Source organism: Nicotiana tabacum, chromosome 6 (genome assembly GCF_000715075.1).
Source record: "Nicotiana tabacum cultivar K326 chromosome 6, ASM71507v2, whole genome shotgun sequence".
In the NCBI taxonomy this organism is placed as follows: domain Eukaryota; kingdom Viridiplantae; phylum Streptophyta; class Magnoliopsida; order Solanales; family Solanaceae; genus Nicotiana; species Nicotiana tabacum.
The window spans coordinates 192653449-192676489 of record NC_134085.1 but is presented as its reverse complement, the minus strand read 5'-3'; the positions used below and the strand labels follow the sequence as shown (position 1 = coordinate 192676489).

General features: G+C 34.8%; 1 protein-coding gene across 1 annotated transcript; it reads right to left on the bottom strand.

Annotated features, from left to right (window-relative positions):
- Nucleotides 1-15804: 15804 nt before the first annotated feature.
- On the bottom strand, nucleotides 15805-17395 carry LOC107821535 (early nodulin-like protein 7). The gene is made up of 2 exons (XM_016647964.2): nucleotides 17058-17395; nucleotides 15805-16283 (listed from the first exon to the last, which is right to left on the bottom strand). The coding sequence occupies exons 1-2, from the start codon at nucleotides 17242-17244 to the stop codon at nucleotides 15934-15936; spliced, it is 537 nt and encodes a 178-aa protein (XP_016503450.1). The 5' UTR covers nucleotides 17245-17395; the 3' UTR covers nucleotides 15805-15933.
- Between the last annotated feature and the right edge of the window lie 5646 nt (nucleotides 17396-23041).

Sequence of the window (23041 nt, the reverse complement as noted above, 5' to 3'; positions counted from 1 at the left end):
TTTCTCAAGCTAGGGTTTTTTTGGGGTTTTCCTTTGTGCTGATCCCTTGTCGTCTTATGTAAGGGAATATTATGGAGGATGACTATATTTTAACTCGCTTTCACCATGGGGGTACATTTATCGAGCAACCTGTCCCACTATACCAAGGGGAATTAGATGTTTTTGCTGTTGCTATCGATAAAGACCATTTTAGTGTTGTCGAGTTGTCTGTTTATGCTAAAGATCTTGGGTATGCAGTTGTCGAAGGGTTTTATTGTCAAAAGGAAAAAGATGGTGATTTTATCAAAGTCTTTTCTGATTTTCAGTTATATGAATTTGTGAAAGATTTAAAACATGGTGATATTTTGGATGTTTATTTGCGTCATGGTGTGAGTCAGCCTGAAGTAGTCGAAGAAAATGTTGGTCTTTTATGTGGGGTAGAAGTAGGTGGGGGTGGTAATGACCAATTTAAAGCTAGGGCAACACTTGGGAGTAATACAAATACTGAAGAACCTATTGAGCCGCCTACTGAACCAACTCACAATGCTGTTGAACCACCTATTGAGCCTCTTATTGAACCAACTTTGAATGATGTTGAACCAACTCACAATTCTTCTGAACCAACTGTAAATGTTGCTGATGGAGATGAACCACCGGACCATAATGTTAATGAAGATGAAGTGCAATCAGATGTTGAGAGTAGTGAATCAGAAGAAGATGTTCTTCCAGAAGAAGATGATTCAGATGTTGATGATGAATTGAGATCTCTAAGGGATGAAATGAGGAGCAAGAGGCAGGGTAAGCAGAGGAAAAAACCAATTACAATAGATGAGATACCACTAGGAGAAGCAGGTATTGACAGAGGATTTGAGGATATTGGAAGAAACACGACTTCAAGATATGTAGGTAAATTAGGTGGTGATGAGCAGTTTATTGATAGTTCATAGGCTGATAGTGAAGATAGCACAGAAGAGTTAGATCCTGAAGCTATTCCTGGTGTTGATATACCAGCAAGAAGGAGGAGTACAAAAGTCAGGTATGATCCTGATTGTGAAGTTGCTATATTTGAACTTGGGATGATTTTTGAGAATGCTATAGAGTTTCGGAAAGCATTAGCAAATTATGCAATTGAGTACAAGGTGCAGATTAAATTGAGACCAAATGAACCACATAGGGTGAGGGCTAAGTGTAAATCAAAGAGATGCAAATGGGTGTGTTATGCTTGTATTGATAGAGATTCAGGTGATTTTAAAGTAAAGAACTACTACCTAGTACATAAATGTGATACTTCAAATAAGAATAAGTTGTGCACTTCAAAGTTTGTTGCAAAGAAATTCAAAGATGAAATAACTAAGCAGTCCCCACATAAGGATATGGGAAATACAGGAGTTGTGTAGGGACAAGCTAGGATTGTATGTTGGCAAGACAATTTGTTATAGGGCTAAACTGTGTGTTCTCAGAGAGTCCATGGGTGATTGGAATATGGAGTTTGCAAGGTTATGTGATTATGCTGATATGATAAAATAGACCAATCCTGGTAGCTCATGTTGGGTAAGGATGGACAGTGAAACTGAGCCAGGAAAAAATCTCTTTGTTTACTTTTATGTGTGCTTTGATGCATTGAAGAAAGGTTGGTTAGAAGGATGTAGGAGAATCATAGGTTTTGATGATTGTTTCTTAAAGGGTGCTTGTAAAGGTGAGCTTCTAGTTGTTGTTGGCAAGAATGGAAATCAGCAAATGTTTCCTATAGCATGGGCAGTTGTGGACCAGGAGACAAAATATAGCTGGAGTTTTTTCATCAACTACTTGAAAGATGATTTGCAATTGGGAACTGGAGAAGGATTGACTGTGATGGCAGATATGCAAAAGGTAAGTATTCTGTTCTGTTGTCTCTTAAGTAGCCTATTAAGTAATTTTGGTATTTGATGTTCATTAATGTGATATGTTCAGTTGTTAAGTACTTAAGTATTCTGTTATTTTATTAAGTAATTAGTATTATGTTGCTGTTAAGTATTCAATTTTGTGTAGTAATATGCTGTTGTAATTTGAATTAATTATTGTGTAGGGATTTGCTGCAGCTATGAATGAAGTTTTACCTAATGCTGAATTTAGGATGTGTGCCAGGCATATATGGTCTAATTGGCATAAGAAATGGAAAGGAGAGGAAAGGAGAAAACAGTTTTGGAGGTGCTCTAAATCTAGTTATGAAGTTAAGTTTAAAGATGAGCTTGAGAAAATGGACAAACTTGGTAAGGATATTTGTAGGGATTTGTTATATTATCCAAAAAAGTCATGGGTTAGAGCTTATTTTGAAGTGCATTCCAAGTGTGATGTTGTTGAAAATAATATGTGTGAGACCTTTAATTCATGGATTTTAGCTTCTAGGCATAAATCAATTATAACTATGTTGGAGGAGATTAGAAGGAAAATAATGACTAGGCAAGTGGATATGTTGAAATATACTGATACTTGGATATCTAATATATCACCTATGGCAAGGCTATTGTTAGAGGATAGCAAAGACCATGCTAGAAAATGTACTGTCCTTTGGAATGCTAATGTTGAATTTGAGATTGGAGAAGGGTTGCATAAGCATGTAGTTAATCTGACTGATAAGGTTTGCACTTGTAGAGCTTGGCAGTTGAGGGGTATTCCATGTCAACATGTTGTTCTTGCATACTATCACATAAACGAAGAACCTGAACAGGCAGTAGAGCATTGGTATAAGAGGGATACCTTCTTAAAAGCATATAAGTATTTCATCCAGCCTATGACAAATATGAAGATGTGGCCTGAAACAAACAATCCTAAGATAGAGCCTCCCAAACCTAAACCCATGCCTGGTAGACCTCAGAGGAACAGAAGAAAAGGCAAAGATGAACCAAAAAAGAAATATGGAAAGTTGTCCAAGTGTGGAGTGAAAATGACATGTTCCAAGTGCCATCAACAAGGACATAACAAAAGATATTGTAAGGTAAATATTTCTTGTCAAATATTTCCTGTTGCCATCACATGTTTCCTGTTGTTCATATGAATGTAGTAATCTGTTTCCATCACTGTTATTCACTGATGTTGCTTAATGTTATGTAGGCTGAAAATTGGATGCCTTCACAACAAGGTAGCCAAATCTCACAAGGTGCTAGCCAACCTGATGCAGCTGGAAGCTCAAGCCAACCTACAAACTCTATGTGCTTTGATACAACAAGGTTTAGAAGGGTTAATGAAGCTAGAAGCTCAAGCCAACCAACACCAAGTTCAACAGATTCGAGCAGGCCTGCTAGAAGAGGATTAGGTAGTCAACTTCCTCCAAAGGGTAAAGCAACTACCAGCCAAAAGAGAGGAAGGGGTGCAAGTAAAGAAGATGCTGAAAAAGGAGCACAAAAAAGGTCCAAAATGTTGGTTTTGGCATCTACACAGCTGCAAGTGGAACTCAAATATTAAAGGTATATAATCATACATATTTCATCTATAATATGACTTACAAATAACTTACTGATTGTGGTTCATTATTTGGCAAACTGCAGCCCGGAACATCAAGCCAACGAGTTATGGTAAGTGGTTCAACTTATAAGAGTGCAGCTCCAACAGGAATTGACCTTGGTTTTAAGGGTAGAGGCTTGAGGTGGAAGGGTCAAGATGCTGTCACAACTTCCCAATTGCAGCAGATGAAGGCAAACTTCAGCAAGAAGTAGTATCTTAGGAACTTATTTTGTCTATATGTTATGTAGCAGCAACCTATTATATTTTGGGATCTAGTTTTTGAAGGAACTAAACTTTAAGTTGTATTCAGTCGTGTAATCTTACTGTTCTGTTTTGGATATATGTTATGCAGTTGCAACTTCAGCCTTATTTTGTTTGTTTTGGCAGAATAGTTACTCTATGTTCTGAATAATTACTCTATAATGCAGCAACTTCAGTCTATATGTTCTGCATTTGGAAACTGCATCTTATGGTTCTATGCCTTGTACAGAAGTTGTATATTACATCACTTTCAAAATTCAACAACTGTAAATTAAAACAACTGTTTCAACATCTGAATATAAACAGAAGTTTATAACAAAATTCAGTTGTATTTATACAACATCTGAATATTACAACAACAGTTTCAAAACAGAAATTTAAAGCAACAACAGAAGTCCGTCTTCTTTTAGCTCATCAGTCAACCAAAATTCATCAGTCATACAGTTTCCATAAAACGACCAACAATACAACAACAATCGTCAAAAGGATCCGTCTTCTTTTTGCTCGAACTTTCTCCTCTTCAAAAGCTTTGACTCTCTTTAATAAACCCCAAATTATATTCTTCGCTTGAGTAGGCATCTCATCGTCATACCAATAGAAATAATCACATCCACTATTTTTCTACAAATATCACAAAACACTTTTAATCAATTTTTATCAAAGAAAATAATTCATAAAACAGAATTTACAAATTATGAACAAACAATTTACCTTTCCGTTTTTGCAAGCAAAAAACCTACGACCTGGGTTTAATTGGGTCCAAGAAGTATTCAACTTTGGAGAAACACCACACTTACAGATTCGAGCAGCAACGCAAGGTGACATTGACGAGTTCGTCGATTCCGAGAAGTTTGACATTAATAAACACGGCAACAACAGAAATGAGAGGAATAAGAGAAGAGAAGAAATTAATTGATACCAAGAAGAGAACAGAAACGAGAGAAAGAAGAGAAGAAAAGATTTGCTGGAGAATTGTTGGAGAAATCTGAGAAGAAGAGAAGAGAACAAATAGGGTTTTTAAGAATTGGGAAAGGGATTAGGGTTTAAATAATAATTGACAATCCATGTTACCGTTATGTGTCTAATTGGGAAAGGAAAAGTCACTTTTTGGAATCCTTCACGCGCCTAAATAGGTTTGAAGTCACGCTATATGCCACCAGCAAAAAACGTGTCTAATATGTATGAGAATTTCCTAAGAAACGTTTCTAGTTGGAAAGAGGTCTAGTTTAAGTGTCTAAGTGAAAGATCGTGTCAACTTTAGGTGTCTCTGTATGTATTACGCCTAATAAAAAAATTGATGGAAGTTGATTAGCCACCATGAGTTAATGGACGACTAAAGATGGTGATTGATGACCAAAACCAATACCTAAAACTAGATAATATTGATCATTTTGCCCTAAGTGCAAGCTCAATAAATACTACTAGAAATCCGGGAAAAAGCGACCAAAAATTAGCGACCAAATTTGGTCTGTCAAGAAAAGCGACCAAAGTTGGTCGCCAAACTGCCGAAAATAATAAAAAAATATTTGAAATACTTTAGCGACCAAAGTTGGTCGCTATTTGGCCGCAAATTTAGTCAAATTGTTGACTGGACTGGTCAGACTTGCTTGGTCAAATATATACTGAGATTAGCGACCAATATTGGTCGCTAAAGTGGGACCCACATTAAATTTGTTAATAATTTTATTATTATTTTATAAAACTTATAAAATATAAATATATATAATTTAAAACTTGCGACCAACGTTGGTCGCTAATTGAAGGATAAGTTGATAGCGACCAACATTGGTCGCTAACATGGGACCCAGTTATAATATTTTAATAAATATATATTTATTTAAAAAAAAATTAAAATATAAATAAATATAATTCAAAAGCTAGCGACCAAAGTTGGTCGCTTAATGAAATAGAGACCAACGTTAGTCGCCAATGTGGGACCCAGTTCTAACGTTTAACAATTTTTATTATTAATTTAAATATTATATAAAATATAGATAAATCTGATTAAAATTTAGTGACCAAATTTGGTCGCTAAATTAAATTCATGTACAGTTAGTGACCAACTTTGGTCGCTAAATTAAATTCATTTACAGTTAGCGAACAAAGTTGGTCTCTATATGGTCAAAATTAAAAATTACTTTTGCATTTACTATGTAAATAATATAAATGTAGGTCGTTAACACTTTTGTAATACAAGGGATGAATAGTACTACGAAGCGGGCGTGTGTGTCTATATATATATATATATATATATATATATATATATATATATATATATATATATATATATATATATATATATACTTACGCTATATACTATGCACTAAGTATAAGTGTATTAGGTAATACTGTATCGAATATAGCTTATATATATAATATATGTACTTACGCTATACTATGCACTAAGTATAAGTGTATTAGGTAATACTGTATCGAATATAGCTTATATATATATAATATATGTACTTACGCTATACTATGCACTAAGTATAAGTGTATTAGGTAATACTGTATCGAATACAGCTTATATATATATATATAATATATGTACTTACGCTATATACTATGCACTAAGTATAAGTGTATTAGGTAATACTGTATCGAATACAACTTATATATATAATATATGTACTTACGCTATACTATGCACTAAGTATAAGTGTATTAGGTAATACTGTATCGAATACAGATATATATATATATATATATATATATATATATATATATATATATATATATATATATATATATATATGTGTGTGTGTGTGTGTGTGTGTACTTACGCTATACTATGCACTAAGTATAAGTGTATTAGGTAATACTATATCGAATACAGCTTATATATATAATATATGTATTTACGCTATACTATGCACTAAGTATAAGTGTATTAGGTAATACTGTATCGAATATAGCTTATATATATAATATATGTACTTAGGCTATATATGTTCTAAGTATAAGTGTATTAGGTAATATTGTATCGAAACAACTTATATATATAATATATATGTATTTACGCTATACTATGCACTAAGTATAAGTATATTAGGTAATACTGTATCGAATACAGCTTATATATATAATATATATGTACTTACGCTATACTATGCACTAAGTATAAGTGTATTAGGTAATATTGTATCGAATACAGCTTATACATATATATAATATATATGTACTTACGCTATACTATGCACTGAGTATATGTGTATTAGGTAATACTATAGCTTATATAATATATATATATACTTACGCTATACTATGCACTAAGTATAAGTGTATTAGATAATACTGTATCGAATATAGCTTTTATATATATACTATATATACTTACGCTATACTATGCACTAAGTATAAGTGTATTAGGTAGTATTATATCGAATATAGCTTATATATATATATATATACTTACACTATATTATGCACTGAGTATAAGTGTATTAGGTCATACTGTATCGAATATAGCTTATATATATATATATATATATATATATATATATATATATATATATATATATATTATATATACTTACGCTATACTATGCACTAAGTATAGACTGTTTGACCAAAATAGCGACCAACGTTGGTCGCCATTTTTGACCGTTTGACCAAAAGGCGACCAAAGTTGGTCGCTTTTGTAGGATATAAATATAAATATATATATATATATATATATATATATATATATATATATATATATATATATAAGAGGAAAATAATTATTTTATTTATTTATTTTCATATATAGCGACCAAAGTTGGTCGCCATTTTGGTCAAAGGGTAAAAAATGGCGACCAACGTTGGTCGCTATTTTGGTCAAACAGTCAAAAATAATTTGGCTACCAAAATAGCGACCAAACTTGGTCGCTATTTTTTTTAACAGGAACCAAAACGGGTTTCATGTCCATTCTTTCAAAATTATTCCCCAAATTAAAATCTTTCTCCTCTAACACTCAAAAACCCTTCCCCCCTCCGACTTCCAGCAGCAGCGACGCCCCCGCCACCGGCGACCCCTGACGGCAGCATCAAATTCCGGCGACCTCCTCTTCCAAGGTTAGTTTCTCTCTCTTTTCTTTTATATTTCCGAAAAACAGTGATTTTAGGGGTTCAATTCTAATATATTAAGGTTCAAAGTTATATATTATTTGTTCAACTATGTTTAGTTCAAAGTTAATTCCATGTTAGGGTTTAATTTCTCCATGTTAGGGTTCAATTTCTCCATGTTAGGGTTCAATTTCTCCATGTTATATATTATTTGCAATTTTTAGGGTTCTTATTAATACTTTTAGGGTTCAAATAAATTAACTATTTAGGTAGACTAATTTATATATGGGGTTAAATTTCATTTTATGAAGCAACAATAATAGGATATGAATTGGACTTTAGTTAATTAAAAAAAGATTAGGCTATGAATTAACTAATTGAATTTGTTCTTGCTTTATTTAAATAGATGAAATATCGTTCTTGGATGTACAATAGGAATTATCCTAATCGGCGGGGATTGCGGGAGGATTTTGTAGAAGGGGTTGAGGGCTTTATTAGACATGCAATGTCACTTCCGCCATACATAAAAGAAGGAGTAATTAGGTGCCCTTGTGTTAAGTGCGACTGTATGAAGTTTGGAAAACCGGAGGAAGTTAAGGTTCATCTTTATATGGTGGGGTTTATAGAGAATTACTTTGTGTGGACTAATCATGGAGAGATGGATGATAGCCATGGGATATTTCATAACATGGTTGTTGGTGAAAGTAGTAGGTCGAGGGAGAATAGAAATAGTGATTCCAGAATTCATGATATGGTTGCGAATGCTTTTGGAATGCACTTTGGGGGTGAGCCCAACGAAAATGTTGAACAAACTCCTAATGACGAAGAAAGACATTTTTATGAACAGTTAGAGGAAGCTAGTCGTCCATTACGTGAAGGACGTCCGCACTCTGAGTTGTCTGTTGCAGTTAGATTACTAAGTATCAAATCTGATTGGAATATTTCTCAAGCAGCCATGGATTCTTTCATTGACCTTATGCGTGAACTAGTTGACGAGGAAATCGAATTACCTGGTGATTTCTATAAGGCAAAGAGATTAGTTTCTAAGTTAGTACTTTCGTCAATGAGAATTGATTGTTGTGAAGATGGTTGCATGTTATATTATAAAGATGATGCGAATTTAAGCAGTTTTAAATTTTGCGGAAAGTCTCGTTTCAAGAGGCTTTCCAGCGGGAAGATGGTCGCTATCAAGGCGATGCATTATTTACCTCTTATACCTAGGCTAAAGAGGTTATATGCGTCGATGAGTTCTGCTCCTCATATGAGATGGCACTTTGAAAATAGAAGACCACCTGGTGTTATGTGCCATCCTTCAGATGGAGAAGCTTGAAAGCACTTTGATAGGACATATCCATGTTTTGCTAGTGAACCAAGGAACATTCGGTTAGGTATGTGTGCGGATGGCTTCACGCCTTTTTCTGTATCTGCGATACCGTATTCATGTTGGCCTATCTTTCTTACACCTTATAATCTACCACCCGAGTTGTGCATGACTAGTCCATATATATTCTTAAATTGTATTATTCCCGGTCCACGTAATCCGAAAAGTTTGATAGATGTATATTTGCAACCTTTGATTGATGAGCTAAAACAATTGTGGTACGATGGTGTTGAAACATATGACATATCAACCAAGCAGAATTTCAATTTGCGTACTAATTTAATGTGGACAATTAATGATTTTCCTGTGTATGAAATGTTGTCTGGGTGGATGACTGCTGGGAAGCTAGCTTGTCCTTACTGCATGAAAAATAGTATAGCGTTCACTTTGAAACATGGTCGAAAGCAATCATGGTTTGATTGTCATCGTCAATTCTTGCCTGAGGGTCATGAGTTTAGAAGGATGAAAAATGCTTTCAAAAATAATAAACTAGAATATGATTATCCACCTCCGATACTTTCAGGTGATGAAATTTGGGAGAGGGTCCAGAACTTAAGTAAAGTTACTGAAGTTCCACCGTATAGATTCCCCGGATATGGTGTTACTCATAAATTGGACCAAACAGAGTATATTTTGGGAGTTGCCTTATTGGAAGGATAATCTTCTCCGTCACAACCTTGATGTCATGCATATTGAGAAGAATTATTTTGACAATTTGTTCAACACAGTGATGGATATTAAAGGTAAGACAAAGAATAACCCAAAGGCTAGAATGGACTTACAAGAATATTGCAGGTGACCTGAATTACACTTGCAGACAGCAAACAATGGTAAGTTATTCAAGCCCAAAGCAAGTTACACATTCACTTTGGAGGAAAGACGGCAGATTTGTGATTGGGTAATGAAATTGAAGATGCCTGAGGGTTATGCGTCGAATTTTGAGAAAAAAGTTGATATGGAGGTAGGGAAGTTGAGCCATTTGAAAAGTCTTGACTGTCATGTTTTCATGGAGACCTTAGTGCCTATTGCGTTTTCTGGTTTGCCTGAAAGAATCTGGAAACCCATCACTGAGATTAGTTTGTTTTTCAAAGACTTGTGTTCTTCCACATTAAGGGAAGAAAACCTACGCCGGATGGATCAGAACATTCGTGTAACTTCGGGTAAGATGGAAAAGATATTTCCATGTGGTTTTTTTGATGTGATGGAACACCTTCCAATCCACCTTGTACACGAGGTACGACTTGGAGGGCATGTTCAATGCAGATGGATGTATCCCTTTGAGAGGTAATATTATAGTCCATATATAATTTTCTGTTTTATTTGAATGTTCTTGGCTAACCTGAAATTATGTAGGACAATTGGCAAATGCAAACAATTTGTTAAGCAGAGGAATAGAATTGAAGGATCTATATGCGAAGCTTATCTTGCAAAGGAAACTGCTCATTTTTGTTCTTATTATTTTGAGAGCAACGTGCCATATGCTAGGAATAGGCCCAACAGTCACACGGTCGACCTTACGAATGATCCATTATATCCGCCTATGTCCATATTCAATCAACCAGGTCGATGTTCTAAGGATGGTAGAAAGAGAAATTTGAGTGATATGGAGTTCAAGTCAGCTACACTTCATGTGTTGCTAAATTGTCCCGAAGTAGTACCATTTCTCAAGTAAGTATTGATTTAATAGTTATCAAAATATAAAATTTACTGTGATTACATCTCAATGCAACTACTAAAAATATTTGATGTGTCACAGTCACTTCGTGGGTCAATTTGGCCAAGATGTTGTATATACGGCATTTCATAGGTGGTTCAAACAATTTGTAAGTATATCCTTAAAATATTCTAACACTATGTAGGTAAACAATGTTTGGAAGTTATACTAACTTATGAATTTTGTTAACAATATGTAGGTAAATGATCCAAATAATGGTGTAAATCAATTTTTGAAAGATATATCTTGGGGACCTGGGGTTGAGGTCACAACATATTCCAAGTACGTTGTGAATGGTTATAAGTTTCATACAGATGGTTGCTCTAACAATAAAAAAAGCAACAACAGTGGGGTGTGGGTTCAAGGTGGTGATGGCAACCAAGTTGGAGATATTGATTATTATGGTGTGCTCAAAGAAATAATAGAACTAGAATATTCAGGTAGGCCATTTAAGAAAATTATTCTCTTTAGATGCAAGTGGTTTGACCCAAATCCAACAAGAGGTACGTACACAATCAATACAACATAATTGAGGTTAATCATACGAGGGAGTATGATCGCTATGATCCTTTCATAATTGCACATAATGTTAGGCAAGTGTATTATGCTCCTTATCCATTTCGGCGGAATAAGTCCGATTGGTGGGTTTTAATCAAAACTAAGCCTGTAGGTATGGTCGAAGTCGAGAATGAGTTGGATATTGCATATCAAAACGATATCTCCAGTGTTCACCAAATAGTGGACGAACTTTTAAAAAATGATTTGGAACATCCTGAACACATATTGGAAGAAGCTGATATAAATAAAGTAAGAATTATAGAAAACGAGGAAGAAGAATCAATTGATGAAGCTCAAACTAGTGAGGAAGAAGAATTCTCTGACGAGGAAGAATACGTCGATGAGCTTTAAAAAGTTGGTTTCTTCGATAACTCTCGTTTATAGATAGTTTACTTATATGTTTCAATCTAAATATGTATTATATTATATAGATGATAGGCAAGGGTCGAGGTAACAATGAAGGTAGTGGTTCTCGGAGTCGAGAAAAGGCTAGGAAGCAAAAGAGGAGGGTAGAAGATACTACTCATTAATCTTTTCCACCATCTTCTGATTTGCCTATCACTATGCCACAGCCTCTACCCCATGGCTATACTGAGCTGCCACAGCATCACCATCCCTACACCTTCATGCAGACCCCGGGTGTTTCTTCACAGGGCCATCGGACTGTGCGTCCGACATACAGTCCACCTGCCTCACTACCACGTGGATCCCACCCAGCAGCATCACATGGATCGCATCGATCCATGTCACAGCCACATGGATCACAGCCAGTCAGGTCACAGCCACTCGGGTCACAGCAGTCAGTATCACAGCCACTTGCGATCCGTGCAGCTATGTCGCAGTCACAGGGATCACATCTATCGTCATCAGCGACTCCACCTATTGGAGGCCTTCGCTTGCGGGATAGTAGCTCTGACCCCCCTACTCCTTCCACACATGCCTCTGATACACATGTTTCGGACGATGATGCTGATGCTGCTACTGCTTCTGACGAGGAGGTGCATTATGATCAGTATGGCAGGATCATCATAGTCCCTGAGGGTGATGGGTAAGAGTTATTTGTTATTTTTATGTTTATTTTTTTGTACAGTTTTTACTAAGATATTAATTTGTTTTATTTATTAAATTGCAGGTTCCTCCCGAGTAATATTACTACGAGGATAATCACCAAAGCAACCAGAAAGCTTTATGATGCCCCTTATGCGTCTTGGCGTGAATTCCCATTCTCACTGAAGGAGGCAATTTTCAATGAATTTAAGGTATAAATGTTCTTTTAAGCAGTATAATTATTTATATTTATGATATTTCCATATAATATTTAACTTTTGAAATACAGAGCAAGTGTGTATGGGAACACCAGTATAGCGCGGACGTGGCTGCAAATTTTAATCTCAAAGCTCGCAAGCGGTTGTCGCATTCTTTCTCCATAGCTAGACAGCTGAACCAGAAGCCTGGTTGGTTGCTTCAGGAGTTTTGGGATAATTTGCAAAGGCAATGGCTTACTGCAGAGTTCTTACAGAAGAGCGAAAAGGGAAAGAAAGCTCGCGCATCTGAGAAGGGAGGATCATCGCACACTGGAGGTACGGTCAGCCAGGGGACAATAAAAAGAAGAATGGTACGTAATTGCTTAATTTATTTTAATTTTCAAAGTATATCTATTCTATTTATTAATTAAAATTTATGAGTTTTCAGGAAAAGAAGTTGGGTCGTCCGATGAACCAAGATGAGCTATTCAGGGAGACTCATATTGTGAAGAAGAAGAAAGAGACGGATCAAGAAAGGTGGGTCGAGGGACGTGCCTCGACTGTACATGTAAGTTTTCACTTTTCATTAAGTATTTTCATTTACTTTTATATAAATTTTGAAATACTAATTTAATTTACTTTTTCTTATAGGATCGCTTCAGAGTTGAAGCTGAGGAATTCATACGCAGCCAGCCACCTAATGAGTCGGGCGCGTCATTCCAACTTTCGGCCGAAGATGTTGAAAGACTATGGACGCGGGCTGCAGGCGGTCCAAAATGGGGGAAGGTATACGGCCTTCCTACTAAGACATTCCATCGCTATAGGTGTGGAATGCAAGGAATAGGGACTTCCTCGCAAGCCAAGCAACTTGATGGGGAGAGCCTCTCCGCTATGCGGGAGACTGTGACAAAGCTCACATCCAAGCTAGAAGCGTCCAAGGAAAGAGAAAAGCTTAGAGATGCTCAGTATATTGGCATGGTCGCTCAGTGCCATAACATGCAAGAGCAGATAAAAAATCTCCTAGCTGGATCTTTTTCGATTCCCCGGTCTCGGCCATCATCACCAGAGGCTGCTCGTCCCCGTGCTCGTTCGTCCCGTCCTCCAAGTGGTAGCCTGGCTGGTTGCTTCAGGAGTTTTGGGATAATTTGCAAAGGCAATGGCTTACTGCAGAATTCTTACAGAAGAGCGAAAAGGGAAAGAAAGCTCGCGCATCTGAGAAGGGAGGATCATCGCACACTGGAGGTACGGTCAGCCAGGGGACAATAAAAAGAAGAATGGTACGTAATTGCTTAATTTATTTTAATTTTCAAAGTATATCTATTCTATTTATTAATTAAAATTTATGAGTTTTCAGGAAAAGAAGTTGGGTCGTCCGATGAACCAAGATGAGCTATTCAGGGAGACTCATATTGTGAAGAAGAAGAAAGAGACGGATCAAGAAAGGTGGGTCGAGGGACGTGCCTCGACTGTACATGTAAGTTTTCACTTTTCATTAAGTATTTTCATTTACTTTTATATAAATTTTGAAATACTAATTTAATTTACTTTTTCTTATAGGATCGCTTCAGAGTTGAAGCTGAGGAATTCATACGCAGCCAGCCACCTAATGAGTCGGGCGCGTCATTCCAACTTTCGGCCGAAGATGTTGAAAGACTATGGACGCGGGCTGTAGGCGGTCCAAAATGGGGGAAGGTATACGGCCTTCCTACTAAGACATTCCATCGCTATAGGTGTGGAATGCAAGGAATAGGGACTTCCTCGCAAGCCAAGCAACTTGATGGGGAGAGCCTCTCCGCTATGCGGGAGACTGTGACAAAGCTCACATCCAAGCTAGAAGCGTCCAAGGAAAGAGAAAAGCTTAGAGATGCTCAGTATATTGGCATGGTCGCTCAGTGCCATAACATGCAAGAGCAGATAAAAAATCTCCTAGCTGGATCTTTTTCGATTCCCCGGTCTCGGCCATCATCACCAGAGGCTGCTCGTCCCCGTGCTCGTTCGTCCCGTCCTCCAAGTGGTCGTTCCTCCCGTCCTCCCCGTGATCATTCTTCCCGCCATCGACAAGTAGACCCTTCTCAATACCGTGATGATGATGAAACTTCATCAGACGGTGATGATAATGATGTACCAAACAATGAATGAATTTTATACAATTTGAACTAGACAAATACAATTTGTTTTCCATTGGGTTGTAATAAGAGTTAACTTAGTTTGGTAGTTCTATTGAAATTTACACTTTCTTGGTTTTAATGTAGCTTTTAATTTTGTTTTTGTGTTGTTGTTGTTGGGTTGTTGTTTGGTATTGTTATTGGAATTGTTGTTTGAATTGTTGTTGTTGTTGCTTGTTAGGGTTTTGGTATGACTGGCAGGTGGTGTAGCTGCCAAAAGAGGCAGTTTCTGCCAAAACAGGCAGTTTCTACCAAAATAATACACAGAAAAGCGACCAAAGTTGGTCTCTATTTGGTCGCTTTTCATGTTAAAAAAATAATTTTCTGGAGAATAGCGACCAACGTTGGTCGCTATTTACCCAGATTTCTACAAAAAGCGACCAAACTTGGTCGCTATTTCATTAAAAAAAATAAAATTTCTGGTGATATAGCGACCAAAGTTGGTCGCTAATATTTAAAAAATAAATTAAATTCATGTATTTAGGGACCAAAGTTGGTCGCTAGTTTAATAAAATAAATAAATAATTGAATAAAAAAGCGACCAACATTGGTCTCTAGTTTTCAAATTTTAAAATATAATATTTGGATTAGAGACCAAAGTTTAATGATTATTAATAAATAAATAAAAAATGTATTTTATATTTAGAGACCAACTTTGGTCGCCAAATTTATATTATTAAATAAATAAAGCGACCAAAGTTGGTCTCTATGGTCAATATCCGGAAAAATTGGTCCATTTAGCTTAGAGACCATCAATATAGCTACCATGCCCTTTTGGTCGCTTTTTAGCCCAATAGCGACCAACTCTTTGGTCGTTTTTTAGCCCAACAACGATCGCTTTTTCCCGAATTTCTAGTAGTGAAAATAGAAATCACCTAAGTAGAACTTACAACAAAAGAAAAAATTACTAAATAGATATATAAATTCCCATCAAGTAGGAGGGATGTCCATACACAACAAACTCAAATGAGCCATAAATCCAGTCCGAAAAAATGGAACAACAGATTCTAGAACCTAAGAATGCTTGAAATAATTAGCTAAATATTCTTAGTAGACTATATATGATGTTAGAACTACATCACTAAACAAAGACAATAATAGGACTCATGCTAAACCACCAAGCACTGCAACAATAGGCGAAATCAACACCGAAATGAATGTCAGCGGAATTGTTGAAACAAGAGCTGAGCTTGAAAGTGGCGATGGTGCAGGCGCCATTGAAATTGGCTGTGGTGGAGATTGGGAGATGGGGTATAGTGGGAGAACTTCAATGGCTAAACGCTGGCCATTTTTGCAATGCTCTGGATCACCGCTCACGAAGTAAAAGGGACCAGCCCTGTTAAGATTCACTGTGGTGTTGCCGTCCTTAGCGCCCCAAGTTGGATGAGTCCTATTGCAATGATAAAATTCCCATTTGTCCACTACAATAACCGAGTCATTCTTGTACTCAAAACCTGCATATAAATAAAACTACGTTACGTATTTAACCTTCATTTATCCAAAGGGAAATATAATATACGATTGTAGGTACTAAGGTACTTTTGCGGAATCTTCAAAATATACTACTACTAAGTTATAATTAGAAATTATTCGCAGTAAATAATATTTGTGTACACATACAGATTAGCTTTTAGCACTAACATTTTGTGCTTTTGAAATTTTAAGTTAAATAATTTATAATTGTTGAAATTTCAATTTTTTTGCACATACATGAATGTCCCGAGTCAAAAATACTAGATTCAATTGAACACATTAAAGCCCCACTTGTTCATAAATATTTTTTTCTTTTTTTCAAAAATCTGTTTGTTCATGAAATTTTGCAAGTTTTTGAAAATGTGTTTTTTCAAAATTTTCAGAAAAACTTTTTTTCCGAATCACAAAGCTGCAACATTTTTTCAAGTGAAATGCATGTCCAAACATAATTTCAAATTTCAAATATCATTTTTCAACTTAACTCCAAATACTATGTCCAAACGCATACTAAATGTGATTGCACTACTTCTCCTCAGCGTACATGTAAGGCAAAAGTTCATGTAACTGAAGTTAAATATGACTCATCGCGTTGCTACATATTTAAAAGTTGCAGCAGTGTAGAACATATGCGTAAAAAGGAATGAGTGGTGAATGAGAAATCAAGAATTACTATGCATGCATTTTATATGCATAAGTATACACAGAGGAGAAAGAGAATAACAATTACAATTAGTAATATAAGTTGATTGACTTACGGAGTGAATCGCCGACGTGAAATTTCTTCTTTAAAGCCCAGTGATGATAGAGATCTGTTTCATTAACACCTGGCTGACGCCAACCAACTTTGAATTCCTCGCCGGAGGCAGCATCAACGGAAGATATTGTAAGGCTGATGAAAAGAGCAGTGACGAAACAGATAGTAATAAACTTGATCGAAGCCATGTTTGTCCTCCTAATTGTTAACGAATTATGATATTGGTAATGCTTTTTACTCTATAAGTAACGCAGTGAAGCGATGTGGAAATTTGAAAGCTCTAGGAAATCTCTCACTTTGTATTGTGGTCAAGGATGTTGTAGTATGAAGCTATTAAATAAGAGGGAATTGAAAGCTGCAAAATGCAAACGTGGTGGAGAAACGTGGAAGTTATAGTCTTAGAGGAGAGGGGTCGTGGGATGTCCCCTAAGATTTTCTCTTAATTGACTTGGTCTTGCTTGTAACGGTTAATTCAAAGACGAAGAGAATACAACATTTTGACCTTTCATATTTCCGCTTGGTTGTATTGAAAGGAAAAAAGACTTCATTTTTCTAGTATATTTTTTTGACTAATTGGTAAAATTGAAAGCTCTGGGAAAACGGTTAAACATTCTGTTCAGTTATCACGTGCAAATTTCTAATCGCACAGAAGTTTTCTCTTCTAAAAAACGCTGGATGTCGTTGGTCCGTGCTAGTACGGGCCCAACAATTTGTGTTACATTGTGTTATTCGATCGTGGTGATTAGTCTCGATTCTGTTATTTAAAGTTAAATTCAAAAAAAAAATCAAATTGTGTTTGGACATAAACTTCACTTGATGAGAAATACTTTTCAAACAAATTTTAATTCTAAATTCTCTATTTTAATGTTCGAAGTATAAATAAAGAACCAAAAATTAACACATACATTATTTTGCAAATAATATTACAAGTTGAAGTTGACAAATTACATGTCCAAATTAACCAAACTTTTAAATATTATTTTGCAACTTCAAGTAAATATTGTCCAAATCAATGCTTTAAAAAGCGGGGGCGTGAGGCGAGGCGTTGTACCTCTGACGAGGCGAGACGTAAGTCCTGAGACATGGGGCGTAAGTCCCACGGATCTTTAAACTTTACTAATTTCAAGAATTTTAAGATAGTATAAAATAAAAAATAATTATAAAAATTACATTAAAATCACAAAATTATAATAAATAATCTATTTAAAATATTTATAAATTATAATTCAACCATGAATAATACGAAAAGTATGACATATATCATAATATGCAGATTAGTTGCAACGTCGTTACAACTCAAACATCAAAGTAATGTATTCGATATGAAATTTTATACGTATCTCTTGAGGAGTAATGAATCTTGAAAGAATTTCGATAGTATAATTTGATATTTTTTATAAAATACTCCTTTTATTTAAAGTGACACATAATTCACCATACAATATCATGATAACTAATTATTTGTAAATAGTTAATAGCTAATACTAAGCTATTAAATTAATAAGTATTGTATCACCTAAACTTAAAAAATTAATATTAAGGAAAATAATTATAAAACAATTATGGACTATTATATAATAAAGACATAACAAAAGTTAATCAATAAGTATTTTTTAAATGAAAAATTTATTTAAAATTTACAGCCATAGCAGTCTTAGTGGATAACGTGCAATAATTTTTATTTTAATTTTAACATAAGATACTCTCAATTTAATGATTTATGATTAAGAAAAAAGTAATTTTGAATAGTCAACGATTTATTAGTAAAATTTGTGCATTTACAAGGTTAGTTATACTGAATTGCATAAAGTTCTATTAGGCGAGCCCAGTACACTGGGTGTTGGGTGTGTCCGAGGCGTAAGCCTCACGGAACTAAGCCACACACATAAGCATATTAAAAGTTACAATGTTTATTATATTATGTAATTGAAAAACAAAGTCAGCACACAAAATGACATGAAATTACATTAGAATATCAAGATAGTAATTCGGCAAATCAACATTATTAGATAAATAAATGACGCTAACATATGAAATTATAATTAACTTTAGTAGTTCAATATTTTTTGTAGGAAGGCGACAAATTATAGTCTGGACAAATGAAGTCTAGGTAAATAATTTTATTATTAAATTACATAGAGGTAAACCTTTTAATGAAACCTTCCTCCCTTCCCCCCCCCCTCCCCACAAATATCGAGTCTTCTGAGTAAAGTTTCCCAGCATAGCGATTCTGAAGAAAATGACCGTTTTAAAATGGGGTCCCTTTTTACTAGGGTTGTTCGTCGGTCAGTACGGTATGATATTTAGATATTTCGGTTCGGTATTTTCGATATTTTCTTAAAATCCTCTACCAATACCGTACTAATTAAATTCGGTATGGTTCGGTTTTTCTCCTTTCGGTTTCGATTTATTCGGTCCGGTAATTTCAGTTTATTCGGTTTGAATACTAACTAGTGCATAGAGCCATAAACTCTAATATTCTTAATTAGAGTACTCAAAAATACAAAACTGAAAATATTTGTTGACAAAAAATGTGTCCAAAACTAGCAAATATCGACCAAATAGAGAAGATTGTACATAAAAGAATATTTGATCATTAGAAATGTCTTGTTACTTGTTTAGAGTTAATTGATGAACCTAGAGAATAAAGGAAAGTAAACTTTTAGATTTTTTATATTTATATTATAATTGATAATATATGTTTTGTGTAATATAATATATATTTCGGTACAGTATCGGTATTTCGGTATTTTATTTTAAAATACCAAATACCATAACTAATACCAATATTTTTAAAAACTTAAACCAAATACCAAAATACCGTATACCAAATACCAAAATTTTTAGTTTCGATACGGTAATTCGGTATTTACAAAATTATGCACAGCCCTACTTTTTACCGAAAATGAGACTTTCTGGAGCATGCTAAAAATATTTAAGCTACAATAACCTAAGGTAACAACTTATATGCTATAAAACCTTTTCAAAAAATTTATACAAATAAATTTCTCTCTTGTAAATTCCTAAAGAGTCTACCAAAGTGATTTGAAAAGTATCAAACATGACATTTACTCCTTTATATTAACTGAGCCTCTTTTTTTAATCAATTCGAATGTAGAGGCTTTTGCCAAAAATAATTCTTCGACTTAATATTAAATGAATCAGAAATTTATACTCAGTTGTGTGAGCACGTGATTTTTGCCCTATATGAGATTTACTTCCAAAAAATTCAAAATAAAATAATTTTCCTTTGTGTGCACTTTTTAAATTTTCCTGACATTTTTGGATAATTATTTGTATTTTTGTCTGTGCATATTTATTTGTTAAATTAATAAAAAATAAAAAATATGTCGCATTTGCACTTAGGATTTAATTCCACAATTAGAAGTAATTAAGTTTGTTTTACAAGAAAGAAAAAATCGTAAAAATAATGTACGTTGCATTTTTAACATTTAATGTCTAAATTGTGCGATTTTATCGTTAATTGCTATTTAAATGTGCGATAATTGCTATTTGAAGTTAATTAGTATTTTTGATAAGTTAATTTACTTTATAACTTAATTTAGAATTTTAGTTTTATTAATTAGGAAGTAAAAGAAAAGAAAAAAAAATACAAAGAAAATCGGAATTGTGGCTCTTCTTCAATTTTGAACCCAGGCCCAAATATACCCAACCTTCCCCTACGACCCGATCCATTTCAAATTGGGTCGACCCAGTCCACAACCCAAAACCTCACCCCACCCTTTCTATTTTTCATTCTTGAACAAAAAAAGACAAACCCTAAAACTAAACCTACACTACCCGCCCCCCTCCTTTTCTCTTCTTCTCCAAGACCACACCCCTCCAAGCCCCAGCAACCATGGCTGCCCCCCTCACGCCTCCACCACCTTCAACACAACCACCACCACCCAGTCCAACGATGCCTCACCCTCAACACACACACACACACGCACGTCATTCTCCATCGTCCCATCGACCCCAACACGAGCAGTCATGGCTGCTTTCCCCCTCATCTTCACGTCGAAACCATCCAAACAACCAACGACATCAATGGCTGCTGCCCGTTGCTGCTTCTTCTCCTTCACGTCTGCTCGCCTGCTGCTTCTCCTCCTTCACTGCTGGCCGCCGCTGCTTCTCCTCCTTCACTGCTGGCCGCTGCTGCTTCTCCTCCTTCACTGCTGCTCGTTGCTTCTTCTTCTCCTTCGCGTCGCCGCTACCATGGCTGCATTTTTCAGCTGTGGATTGCTGTTGCTGCGTTCTTGTTTCTTCACCTGATGCTGCCTTCTGCTTCGTTTTTCAAACGACACAAATGACCATCTTCTTCGATGGTCCGTTCGTGGTCGTCTTCGGCGTCGAGTTATTTTGGTGCGATAATTATTTTCGGGCAGATTTGTTTTCGTTCAAGTTCATCGTCGTTCCGATCCGGTTAGTGGGTTTAAGTTTCGTTTCTGTCCGTAATTTGTTTGATATTTTTCGGATTTAAAATCAGATATGTTTGATATTAATTTCGTGTTTATCGTTTTTTTTATCTTTCTTCAGTTTGTTTCATTCATTTTTCTTGTTTATTTTTAGGTAGAAATTGTTAGTTTAATTATAATATTGTTAGATTTAAGTTGAGTTCAATTAATTATTTCTTCAGTTTGTTTTATTAATTTAAAAGGATTTAGTTTTAATATAGAAGAGTGTTAGTTTAAATCGTTTGAATCTGACATGTTTGTTGTTTAATTGAGACATGATAATTCATGTTCATTTTTGTTTGAAGTTCATATTAATCCAGTGATTTAATGTGAGATTATGTTTTTTTTTTAATTTTTTGATTTAGTTTGAATCATGTATCTTTGTTGTAGTTTTGTTGGATTTAATTTGAAGATCAATTGATCATTTGAGTTTAGTAATTTGAATCTGTTTATTTATTTTGTTTAAGTTTAATTTGAATTTGAGCTCAATGATTTGAATATATTTGTTTGTTATTGTTGTTGAATCTGAAAATATGTTTGTTGTTAAAAAATATTGTTCAGTCAAAATAATTCCAGTTTTCTTTGTTGTTTATCATATAGTTTGAGGTTATTCATAAAATCTGATTAGGAATTGGTTATAACTGCTATATTTTGGTTAGACTTGATTAGGTGAATTGGTTATAGCTGACGGGGTAGATTGGTAAATTGCAGTATTTTCAGGGTTAAAATAGTAATTTCAGTAAGGTCAGAGGGGTATTTTTGGAATTAAAATTCTGAACAATTATTTATTTTGAGTGCTCTGTCCATTAAGATTAAATAATATTTTAATAATATTAAAATAGTACATGGTGGGGGACAAGACATAATGTAGTGGAGAATAATAATTATTTAATATAGGCATGGGGGACAAGATATAATGAGGGAATAATGTATTTGTTTAATGTAGTGAGAGACAAAACATTAGGTAGTGGGATTAAAAGGGGGATGAGTGGAAGATAGTGAGTTTTAATTTTTAAAAAATGCTGAAAGATGGTAATAAATAGGGGGGACTTGGACAGAATTTAAAAAAGGGGAGGAGGAAAAAGGAAGAGAGCTGAATATTGAAGAGAGAGAAAAATTCCGAAAATATTAAAAACTTCCAAAAATACAAATAAAAATATTCTGGAAATTAAAAGAGTGAGTAGTATACACCTGATATACAATTTAAATATTCTGATATACGGATTCAGAAATTAAGGGTTAAACATTAACTAGTCTTTCAAATCTGAAAAGATTCTATTTGCTTCTGTCCGTTGATTGTTGTTGGTGTTTCTGGATTTTTATCTTGATTTTTAAAATTCATCACTGGTTTCTCGTTGCTGGTTGTAGCTGGTTACTGGGTGTCGCTGTTGTTGTATGCTACTAAATTTCTGCTGATCTCCCTTTTCTTTTGCTTCCAATATCACGTACACAACTGACACGCTGGTTACTGTAAACTGAAACATGAAGCATGAATACGAAATGAAGAGTTGAAGTTCTGAATTTATTT

Excerpts from the sequence above, each read along its gene's own strand:
- LOC107821535 (XM_016647964.2), bottom strand. The coding sequence starts at position 17,244 with ATGGCTTCGATCAAGTTTATTACTATCTGTTTCGTCACTGCTCTTTTC. Across the intron at positions 16,284-17,057 it reads TCACGTCGGCGATTCACTCC|GTTTTGAGTACAAGAATGAC; the intron begins GTAAGTCAATCA and ends ATTTATATGCAG.